Source organism: Mustela putorius, unplaced genomic scaffold (assembly GCF_011764305.1).
Source record: "Mustela putorius furo isolate JIRA1106 unplaced genomic scaffold, ASM1176430v1.1 tig00000450_pilon_pilon_pilon, whole genome shotgun sequence".
NCBI classification, from domain to species: Eukaryota; Metazoa; Chordata; class Mammalia; order Carnivora; family Mustelidae; genus Mustela; species Mustela putorius.
In genome coordinates, this window is record NW_025421385.1 from 26,594,391 (window position 1) to 26,606,508 (window position 12,118).

At 35.9% G+C, this 12,118-nt stretch overlaps 1 protein-coding gene across 6 annotated transcripts in view; it reads left to right on the forward strand.

Annotated features, from left to right (window-relative positions):
* The window catches only part of HACE1 (HECT domain and ankyrin repeat containing E3 ubiquitin protein ligase 1), a 117,231-nt gene that overhangs the window by 36,242 nt on the left and 68,871 nt on the right, over window positions 1–12,118 (forward strand). For 5 of the 6 annotated variants that reach the window (XM_045080269.1, XM_045080268.1, XM_045080267.1 and 2 more), the window contains 4 exons: window positions 673–755; window positions 9,372–9,468; window positions 10,467–10,568; window positions 11,634–11,740. In XM_045080269.1, the coding sequence (XP_044936204.1) occupies window positions 673–755; window positions 9,372–9,468; window positions 10,467–10,568; window positions 11,634–11,740 (389 nt within the window). The remainder of the gene's footprint in view (window positions 1–672; window positions 756–9,371; window positions 9,469–10,466; window positions 10,569–11,633; window positions 11,741–12,118) is intronic. The other variant, XM_045080270.1, reaches the window with a different exon arrangement.

Genomic DNA, 12,118 nt, shown 5'->3' on the forward strand with positions numbered 1-12,118 from the left:
GATCCACATTCTATATCTAGTAACCGAATTATGTGTTTTTAAGATTTTACATTAACTTGCTCTTTCTTAGTATAACTCAGATGATTGCAGAAGTAGAGCTTAACAGAGTATGTATGAATGAGACTGGCAGAGAAAGAGTATTGGTTACTGTTAATAGCAAAAGGACTTCTTAGCTTTTTAACATTTTGAACTTTAATAATTATGTTTAGTAATTGTTTGAGTTTAAGAAAGTGATAATTCTGGTACCTATTTTTTGTTTTTAGAGGCAAAAATTCTGGTTTCTAAAACAAATATCTAGAGTAGCACTGTCAATTTCACTAACCATATGTGGCTATTTAAACTTAATTATTATTAAAAAAAATAAAAAATTCAGTTCCTCAGTTATTCTAGCCATTTTTCAAGTCTTTGGTAGCTACATGTGTCAGCAATGTTCTAGAGCCTTTCTGGGTTAACATAAGTTATATTGCATTGGTAATTCCACATATATTGTTTCAAAAGGACTAACCAAAAAGTTGAGGTAGTTAAGCTATCATAATTATCATGTTCCGACTTATTCTACTTTAAAATTTCAGGTAGTGGCAAGAGCATTTCTTATACCTGTTTAAATTGTGATAATTGTGTCTTTGTTTGACTTCTCTGGCTTTACTTTTTAATTGTTTCTTTTCCCTCCAGACAGTGCAGTGCTTGCTAGACAGCGGTGCTGATATTAACAGACCAAATGTATCTGGAGCTACTCCATTGTATTTTGCTTGCAGGTAGGATATTTTATATTTGCTGATGCTCTCATTAATGTACTTATTACATTTCCAAAGACAAGCATTTTTGTATATTTTCTGAAGTTCTCGTTTTCCCACAAATGCTGTGCTTACTGAACTGCACAAGTAAAAGCGTTTTCTATTATATTGCCAGTGTTTTTATGTGGTGTAGGTGGGAGCTTTTGATTTACTTGATTATTTAAATTTTAGACTAATTACTTAATAAATAATGAAAAAAGATTCCTCTATAATTCAGTAATTTCCATAGTTTTCTTTGTTAAGTACTAGATCTATTCCAGAGGGATGGCTATTAAAGTATGTGTTGGATCAGAGAGCCGTGTCTTTGCTTTCTATGGAGTTGTAACTTAAAAAAAAAAAATCTTTGAATTTGTCTTGTTAGATATTAAATTGTGCATTAAGTTATTTTTGTACTTCTATTTTGGTTCATTTTCTTGAAGCGTACATTTTGTTCATTTGTTCATTCATGTAATAAGCAAATGTTTAGTTAGCACTCATTGTGTGCCATATATTAGAGTATTAGTGATATAGTAATAAATCTAAGTCCTTAAGGAGCTAACAACATAACAATTACACACATATTCCACCCTGTACCTACATACCCACATACATACATACTATGTTATAAAAATGTAGTTTCTTTCTTTTTTTTTTTTTTTTTTTTTAAGATTTTATTTATTATTTGTTTGACAGAGAGAGACACAGGGAGAGAAGGAACACAAGCAGGGGGAGTGAGAGAGGGAGAACCAGGCTTCCTGCCGACCAGGGAGCCTGATGCGGGGCTTGATCCCAGGACCATGGGATCATGACCTGAGCCAAAGGCAGATGCTTAACGACTGAGCCACTCAGGCCCCCTAAATGGAGTTTCCAATTAGAACCAGTTTACAGTAAACCAGTGTTTCTTGTCTTTGGTTTATTTAGATTATATGAAGTACAGTATTTATTTAGGCTCTTAAATGCAGATATGGAGTTATCCAGAAAGTTCCTCTTTTCTTACCCTTTTTTCTGTTACATATCATTTTACTGGATGTTTGTTTTATTATTTTTTAAATTATTATTATTATTTTTTAAAAGATTTTATTTATTTATTTGACAGACAGAGTTTTCATGTAGACAGAGAGAGAGAGAGAGAGTGGGAAGCAGGCTCACTGCTGAGCAGAGAGCCCGATTCGGGGCTTGATCCCAGGACCCTGAGATCATGACCTGAGCCATAGGCAGAGGCTTTAACCCACCGAGCCACCCAGGCACCCCTGGATGTTTGTTTTAGACTGAAAGACCTACTTTTGTTCTTGTTTAGCTTTTCTTTAGAGTCTCTCATGTTGCTTTTATCAGACTGATTCAAATCATCATTGATGACCTTGAGTTAGAATACAAGGACTTTCAAATCTCTGGACTTCTATATGCTATCTGAATCCAGCCATTTTCTTAAAGTATATTTATGTTTTGGTTGCTTGGCTAGCAAACCAGTTCTTTCCATGGCATCCTGAATTTATGAACAATGTCATTGTTTAATTCCCTGAAATTATATCCTATCTTGAGGCGTTATCTCTAATCAGTCCTTTCTTTGAAGCTTCAGATTTGATGGCCACCTGCCTGATTTACATCATCACTCGCAAGTCATACAAAATCTCAGATGTCAACATGTCCAAAACAAAGCTTCTGATTTTCCTTCTCAAATCTTTCGTTTGCCTTTTCTCATCTCAGTCATTGGAACTGTTGTCCTTTCAGTTGTTTAAACAGAAACTAGATCATTATTTTTTATTACTCTCTCTGTCTCTCTTTGACCCTGAACTTGGAATTTATTAGTTAGTTCTATAAATTCTACCTTCAGAATATATTCTGAATCTCTTCTCCAGCTCACTGAAGTGACTTTAGTTAATGTTGTTAGCGCTTGTCTAGACTGCTGTAGTCGTCTCTTAACTGGTCTGTCTGATTTCTCTGTTGTTTCCTTCCCATCTGTCTTTTCCTCAGCAGCCAGAGGGATCTATAAAAAAAAAAAAAAAAAAAAAAAAAAAGGAATCGGCTTGGGGTGCTTGAGTGACTCAGCCAATTGATTTGACTCTTGATTTCAGCTCAGGTCATGGTCCCATGGTTGTGGGAAGGAGTCCTGAGCCAGGCTCCATGCTCAGCAGGGAGTCTGCATAGGATTCTTTCTTTCTCTCCATTTGCCTCCCCACCCTTTTCAAGATAAATCTTTAAAAAAAAGATCAGCTTTTGTCACTGTGTTTAAACTTTGTCTTTAAAACTTCTCAGTGTCTGTGCATCATTTCAAATAAAATACAGGCTCTTCCTTTGCCTATGAGACCTGCATGGTCTGACCCCAGCTTTCGTCACTGTGCTTCTGTCACATTGGCTCCTCTGAGTTCACCAACTGCAAGGGACTCTTTCCAGCCGGCTTTCTGCATACTGTTTTCCCTGAAATGCTCTTAACTTGGCTTTTTATGTGGCTGACTCTTTATGTTGCTGCTTAACTGTTACTTTTTAGGAAGGTAGTTCTTAACCAGTCTGAGTAGGCCTCCCCCCAAATTTTCTTTCACAGAAGCATCACAGTCTTTTTTTTTTTTTGAAGTAGTCTCACACCCATCCTGGAACCAGCACAGAGTTTGACCTTAGGACCCTGAAATCAAGACCTGAGCTTAAGATAAAGAGTCCCACACTTAAGCTTAATGGACTGAGCCACCCAGGTGCACAAGCACTTGTATTTTGTAATTGTTATTTACTTGTTTATAGTTATCTCTCCTACTAGACTGAAAGCTCAATAAAAGCAAGAATTTTATTCACCACTTTGTATTCAATGTGTGGTTACAGTGCTTTGCATTTAGATGCTTAGTAAATGTTTTTGAATGAATTAATTGCTATAATTACATGTTTGAGAAAAATCTTCTATAACAATGGCATGTTAAATATAGGTATATTAGTGTTATGCAGAACGTGGATAGTCTTATAGTTATGGCATAGAGGTATGATAAAAGAGTCTTTTAGAAGTACTTTCTGTTAGTATATGCCCATCATTAACTTTTATTTCTTTAATTTTAAAAAAAATTTCTTTATTTGATAGAGATCATAAGTAGGCAGAGATGTAGAGAGAGAGGGAGAAGCAGGCTCCCTACTGGGGAGAGCCTGATGTGGGGCTTGGTCCCAGGACCTTGAGATCATGCCCTGAGCTGAAGACAGAGTAACCCCCTGAGCCACCCAGGTGCCCATCTTTAATTTTTTTTAAGATTCAATTTTTAAGTGCTCTCTACACCCAACAGGGGGCTCAAATTCACAGCCTCAAGATCAAGTTGCTTGCTCTACCCACTTAGCCAGCCAAGTGCTCCTCCCATCATTAACTTTTATTCTAGCAAATACTAGACCATCTAGCCCATCTCCCACCCACCTCCCTCTGTGCACCCTGTTTGTTCTCCATCTTTAAGTCTCTTATGGTTTGTTTTCCTTTCTCACTTCCCTCCGCCATATGTTCATCTATATTGTCTCTTAAATTCCACGTATGAGTGAAATCATAAGGTGCTTGTAGGCATACTTTTAATTTTTTTTTTGCGATATCTAGATATAGGTATACATTAAACATATAAATTATTCCAGTGTATCCTCTCTGATAAATTAAAAGGGAAAGGAATGTGGGAAACAGAACAAGTTGACCTTTTAGACAAACTAAGTTAAAAAAAATTAATGCAAGTTTTTATTGGTTGAGAGGTATTACTAGGTATGTCATCATATGCTTTTTAAAAATTTTGAATTACATTTGAGAAGTATTGAGATATACAGGAGAAGGATCCGTGGAAGCAGGGTTCGAATCTTAGCCTCAAAACTGTGCAACTTCAGTCAGGTTTCTTGACCTCTGAAGCTTTTGTCTCTTTGTTTAGGAAATGGAAATGTTCTATCTGGCTTGTGGGACTAGAGTGAGAATTAAATGAGATGGCATATAGAAAGCGTTTGCCAGTGTATTTTGCACTTAGTAGTTAGTAAGTGCCCACTAAACTAGCACACTTCTCCACTCCTCAGCACAAAGTAGGGTTGTCCTCAGTCGGTTTTATTGCTGTATAAGATTTTCATTCTGAGAAATAGGATTCTTCTTTCACTAAAAAGACCTTTTCTTTTTTTTTTTTTTCTTTGTTATACTTAGGTTCTCATTCTGACCCATATTTAATTATGTAGTGCTTCTGTGAGTGAGTCATTTTCAAACTTATTTTGACCTAAAATTATGACAGGCACTGTTTCCCATCCATTTTTTTCCTCTAGTTATTTTGCACAAGACATAATTCATTACCTTTCTTTCTTGTGTACTGTAGGCACACAGTGATTCCTCCCCCATTCCACCCCCATTTTTAGACAACTTTGTTTTTAGGACTTTTTTTTAAGGGAGGCAGAGGGAGAGGGGGAGACAGTCTTTTTTTTTTTTTTTTTTTTTTTTTAAAGATTTTTAATTATTTGACAGTGAGAGAGAGCACGAGAGGAGAGAGGGAGAAGGAGAAACAGACTCCCCACTGAGGAGAGGGCCAGAAGCTAGGCTTGATCGATCCTAGGATGCTGGGATCATGACCAGACCCTAAGGCAGAAGCTTAATGCTTAACCGACTGAGCCACCCAGGTGCCCTGAGGGAGAAAGAGTCTTAACAGACTCCGCACTCAGTGCAGAGCTAGATTAGTACTTGATCCCTCAACCCTGAGATCAGGACCTGAGCCAAACCAAGAGTTGGTTGTGCAACCAGCTGTACCACCCAGCCATCCCTAGTACTTACATGTAGTACTTACAAGTGCCTCAAGTCCTTCAATTGCTAGATTGGTTTTATTTTCAGTTGTATGCTTCCCATTCCCTTAACTGAATTCTTTAAATAAAGCTTTGGATGTGTATCTTCTGTATCTGGGATAACTTTTTTCTATTAGGAAAAGTGAGGCTTAGCTGGGGTTGTATAGATAAAGTAAATTAGTGAGATGTTTATGTAATTATAGATGTGTGCAATAGAGAAATAGAAAAAGGTGTGATTCTGAACTTGGATTTGTAGCTACTACCAAGCGACTCTTTTCACTTCACAATCACAGCCATATAAAACAGGCCAAAGACTCAAAATTATAAACTTTAGAAAGACCTTTAGAAACTATGGTCTCTTTGTTTTATAAGTTATTCCAAAAAATACTGGAATATATGTACTATATGCACTTTAGCCAAGTTTTCAGATCAATTGCTTGAAAGCCTAAAATCAGGAGACTGAAAGTGCTTGAAAAATCAATTCTAAGTATGTTAGAAGTACTGTAGCTTGTTTTCTTTCTTTCTTTTTCTTTTTCTTTCTCTCTCTCTCTTTTTTTTTTTTAAGATTTTATTTATTACAGAGAGACCGAGAGAGAGGGAACACAAGCAGTGGGGAGTGTGAGAGGGAGAAACGGGCTTCTTGCTGAGAGGGAGCCCATGGAGGGCTTCGCTCCCAGGACCCTGGGATCATGACTTGAGCTGAAGGCAGATGCTTAATGACTCAGCCACCAAGGAGCCCCAGTACTAGCACTTTCTTATTAAACCTTTGCCAACTTAGTTTCCAGAAAATGCATTGGCATTTCCTTGAAGGGGCTATTATCTCAATCAATATTTTAAAAAAAATAGTTGAATTGTAAAGAATACTTGTTCATTGAGCACATTTTTGCAGTTATTTGAACTGAAAAATCTTTTATGCAACACTTTGAGGAGTTTGTTAGAGGTTAGTCTTAATGTCGTACAATATTATAGGTGAGGTACTTGAAAGCCCTAATTGGGTAAGGCAGATTTTGTATATTATTAGCTCTTGTTTCTTGCTTTTATTTTTGAAATGAAATGTTATGTGATTGTTGATGAGATTTTAATGTAGTTTTAGAAATTACTCCAGTTTTCTAAAAATGTCAAAATGGTATTTTTTTCTTCATGCTAATTATCCTTTTTGCTATATATGATGAATAAAATTTTTTGGAGACTTTCAAAACCACATATATTCAACAGTGTTGCATTTGTACATGCTGATCTTGTCTGTCCATTGTGTGAGATCCCCATTGTATTTTTCTCATAGCATATATCCCCTTGCACCTTGTACCACACTCCCTTGAGTACTAAATTGTTTACTCTTAAAGCTTACTCTTAAAACTCTTTAAACTTTGTTTATTCATCTTGGTGGAGTAATATATAGATGGAAGATTTTGGGATCAGACTGATCTAGATTCAGATTCTCTATGATGTAATTGTGATCTTGAGTAACTCCAGGGTTTTCTCAAGTCATGGTTTTTTTCAATTGAAAAATGGAATGAATTCTCTTTTTATGTTAGTGTCAGGATTAAGTCAGACTTTGTAAAAAGACCTGAGCATTATGCTTGTCACTTAGTAGAACCTAAATAAACTGTGATTTGGTTCTTTTTTTGTTACTTTCTATAGTACCACTACCTTATATAATACTTATTTGTCAAATGAGTGGTACCTGAAGTTAAAAACTATAATACAATTCAAGGGGTGCCTTGGGTGGCTCAGTGGGTTAAGGCCTCTGCCTTCAGCTCAGGTCATGATCCCAGGGTCCTGGGATCGAGCCCCACGTTGGGCTCTCTGCTTGGTGGGGAGCCTGCTTCTCCCTCTCTCTCTTTGCCTGGCTCTCTGCCTGCTTGTGATCTCTGTCGAATAAATAAATAAAATCCTTAAAAAAACCCAATAACACAATTCAGCATATGTATTGATACATATGTAAGCTAACTACTATGCTTGGTGCTCTGGAACAAATATATTGTGAAGAAGTTTATAGTTTAAATTGGAGTGATTGGACACATGAATATTAAATAATTATAGAAGAAATGTCATTAAAGTTGAACTTACTAGCATTGCAAAATTAGGTTTTTCAGAACCAAGGGTAGTAGCAAAGATACCACTATCTCTCTAAATAAATTAATGTTGAGTTAGTTTCTTTTCACTTAGCTTTCATTTTTAGGTATTACAAAGAACAGAATAGTGTCAATTGTAACCTCTTTGTTATTAGCTGTAATATATAATGTGTTGGCTAGTATACCCAGCTAAATGACAAATGATGCTTGATGAAGACTTTTCTTGATGTACAATAGTAAAACACGTATTGTTGCTTTTGGAGAGATTGCTGATTTATCGGGTTTCTTGGTTTTCTGGAATAAATTAGATATTATTCTTTTTTTTTCCTAGATTTTATTTATTTGACAGACAGAGATCACAAGTAGGCAGAGAGACAGGCAGAGAGAGGCGGGGCTCAGTCCCAGGACCCTGGGATCATGACCTGAGCCAGAGGCAGAGGCAGAGGCAGAGGCAGAGGCTTTAATCCATTGAGCTACTCAGGGCCCCCTAGATATTGTTATTCAGTCATTTTTGGCCTCCTGATACTTTTCTTAAGCTAAGTAATCAGTATTACAATAAAGTATTGAGAGAGTGATATATCTGTAGTATCTGCCATCAAATTCATAGTAGGGTTTATTAAATTTTAAAAAATTTTAAATTTTTTAATGCCATTTGATTTTAAAGTATACTTATGTGGTGTCATTTTGTGGAAAAGAATGAGGAAGGGTTTTTTGTTGTTATTGTTTTTTTTTTTTTTTTTTTTTTTTTTTTTAAACTTTCTGAGAAGTCTGTGTGTCTTTCTCTTTGGGAAATGACATACTGGTTTGGGTGTGATGGTATCATAGAAAGAGTCTTGTTTTGGAAGACAGGGTTCTGAGTTCTAGTGTCACCTATGCTTGAGTTAGTAGCTCTTGTCGTCTACAAAATAGAAATTTTTGATCAGATACTTTTCCAAACCAGATGACTTCCTTGGGCGTTTTATAAAATTATCTTTAAACTTTAATGTCTGTGAATTGTAAATTTATTTTTTATTGTCTTGAGTATCTTGGATCAGATTAGCTCACTAAATAATGAGACTTGGAGTCTAGTGGTTGCTGTCCCCAAATTAGCTTCTTCCTAGCTGAAAGAATGGTGGTTGCTAATTTTACTCCTACTGGAAAAGAGAACAAATAGAATGGCATGTGGATAAGAGTGTTGTTCATTTTAGATCATATTAAAGAGGTGTCAGCAGAAGCCAAACTGAGTGGGTTGATAAAATGAAGGTTGAAAGCTAGATAGTATTTTGGGGTAGTTAATCCCTGCCCTTCTCCCATTCTCTTATTTTGATATTTGTATTTTCTTCTTTCTTTCTTTTTATTTATTTATTTATTTTCCAAATATAAAGTGCCATAAAATGTAATCTTGTTTTGAATATTGAGGTTTTTTGACTTAAGAAGTCTCTAGACTTGAATGGGTGAGGTAGGAAGAGGGTTGGAAATGATTGAAAGAAAAAAATGGAGCATAAGCCTGAGTAGTAGCTGCTTACACCAAACACCAAAATATTATTATTTATTGTAGGTAATGTTTCCTAATTTAATTCTAAGATTTAATAGGTCAGTTTCTTATCTATGTGGTGAAGGTATGATTTAATACTGAGAAATGTTTTCCTGGATGTTGAGGATGTAATTCAGATCTTCCTCTTAGTTTTTAAAAATTGTTAGTCTTTTGTTGTTTCATATTGACTGTCTATAATTTATATAGAGAAAACTTTAAATTAAAAAGATTATTTTTTAACATGATTTTACTTCTGTACAGTCATGGTCAGAGAGACACAGCACAGATTCTTCTGTTACGAGGAGCTAAGTATCTGTCAGATAAAAATGGAGTAACACCTCTGGATTTATGTGTACAGGTATGTTGTTCATATATATTCCTAGCCCTTTACTTTATAATAGAAATTGAGACTGGTAAAATCACCTTTTTTTCCTCAAACGAGAGGCTGAATGCAAAAATTTTATTCTTTAAAGGATATGATTTTTTTTTTTTAAAGAATATGCTCATTAGAAGGAATTGTGGTATTGTAAGAAATGTATATTGGTCTTCATCTCAGTTCCTGACACAAGAGCTTCTCAGGCACTTGGAATCTCCAGAGTGATAAGAATGTCTTTTTGTACATTAATGAGATGTCTGGTGGCTTAAAGCCTCTGATAGCTTCTGGATGGGTGCTGATTGCCTAGAAAACTGAACATGTGACTCCTGGGGACGTGAGAGGGACTGGAGACTGAGTTCTGTCATCAATGACCAATAATTTAATCAATCATGCCTATGTAATGGAACTTCCATAAAAACCCTGTAAACAGTGGGGTTCTCAGGGAGCTTCAGGGTTGGCGAACACATCAAAGTTGTGAGATGGTAGCATGCCCAGAGAGGGCATGGAAGCTCTGTGTCCCTTCCCACATACCTTACCCTGTGCATCTCTTCCATTTGGCTGTTCCTGAGTTGTATCCTTTATAATAAAAGTTTTCCTGAATTCTGTGAGCTGTTATCAAACAGCAAATAGCAGATTATCAAATCTGAAGGGGGGTTTATGGGAACTCCCGACTTATAGCTGGTTAGTTGGAAGTATGGGTGGCCTGGACTTGTGAATGGTTTCTAAAGTGGGGGCACTTTCACTTTCATGAGGCTGAGCTTCTAACCTGTGTAGTCTGTGTTAACTCTGGACAGTTAGTGTCAGAATTGAATTAAATTGTCTTACACTTAAGTTGGTGTCCACAGAGAGCTGGAGAATTACTTGTGTGGAAAACCCACACATTTAGTATCAGACTGGTATGTAGAGGAAATAAGTTTTTCATTAGGAACATATTTTTTTAAACCTAGATAATTTTAGTTTTTTTCCTATTTTTTTTAAAGGGTGGCTATGGAGAGACTTGTGAAGTATTAATTCAGTATCACCCTAGGCTTTTCCAGACAATTATTCAAATGACACAGAATGAAGATCTCCGAGAAAACATGGTAATGTAGTTGTGCTAGTCACTTGTAAATGAACAAGATTTGTTCATGTTTAGCATATGTGGCGTTTTAAAATGTGCTTAGTGATTTTAGTATTACAGATATTTTAATGATTCAAATTTGCTTATTTGCATTATAGGAAAGTATAAATTATATATATAAACTTTGTGCTAATATTTAACCCTATGAGTCTTCTGCCATCTGGGTCTTTGTTTTGTTTTGTTTTTGAAGATTTTATTTATTTGGGGCACCTGGGTGGCTCAGGCATTAAGCATCTGCCTTCAGGTCAGGTCATAATCCCAGGGTTCTGGGATCAAGCCCCGAGCTGGGCTTCCCGCTCTACAAGAAGCCTGCTTCTTCCTCTCTCACTGCCCCTGCTTGTGTTCCCTCTCTTGCTGTGTCTCTCTCTGTCAAATAAATAAATAAAATCTTAAAAAAAAAAAAGATTGTTATTTATTTATGTATTTGAGTGTATACATATGCATGGTGGGGGCAGGGGGGGAGAGGGTGAGGGAAAGAATCTCAAGCAGAGTCCACAATGAGCCCAGAGCCAACCTGGGGCTTAATCCCACAACCCTGAGATCATGATCTGAGCCGAAACCAAGGGTCAGATGCTTAACCAACTGAACCACTCAGGTGGCCCTGGGTCTTTGGTTTTTGCTTAAAATAATTTGAATTTTCCACATAGGTAGGGGAAAATAATCTAAGGAGGAGTATCCTATCATTGGTAATCATTGGTTTATTGAGCTCTCTTTTGTAATAGCTTTACTCTGAAAAATTACTGAGTTTAAACTACTCATATTTTATAAATTTGGAATTAAGTTTTTGTAAATGAACTTGGTGATTTCTATTTGCATTTTTTTATTGCTTTTTTTACTGGGTGATTTTGAAAAGATTTTATGTCATCTCTATAGTAGCTTTTGAATTTATTCAAGGCAAAATAACTGTAAAGGACTTGATTTCAGCTCATTGGCTCTGGGATACTTTTTAAACTAATAGGTATGTAATTTCTTGATAAAGTTTAATGGATTATTGTATAATCACATTTTTTATTTGTAAAAAATTTAGTTACGGCAAGTTCTGGAACATTTGTCTCAGCAAAGTGAAAGCCAGTACCTAAAGATTCTAACAAGCCTTGCTGAAGTTGCCACAACAAATGGGCATAAACTGCTTAGGTAGGTGTTTCAAAGTATAAGTGAATCAATAGGTAACAGTATCTGTCAGCTTTGTCCTCTTTCAGGCTTTTCTGGGAATAGTTTATTCTGTTGGATGTTTTTGTCAGTGCTAAGATGTCCTAAAAATTTGCTGACTTACTATTGTTTCATTTTAAAGGACCAGGGCAATCAGCTATTACTGGGAGATTTTAGTCTCTCTAGAGAGACTGAAAATAGAGACTTACTTAAGTGGATTTGGACAGGTGTCTAAAATTTTTATAAAATGATAGCTTAGATTAGTCATCTAAGTAATACGTACATGAAGAATAACCAAGAAAGTTTAGGAGTGTTTTTTTTGTTTGTTTTTATCCTTCCCCCAAGAAAATAGTTTAGGAGTGT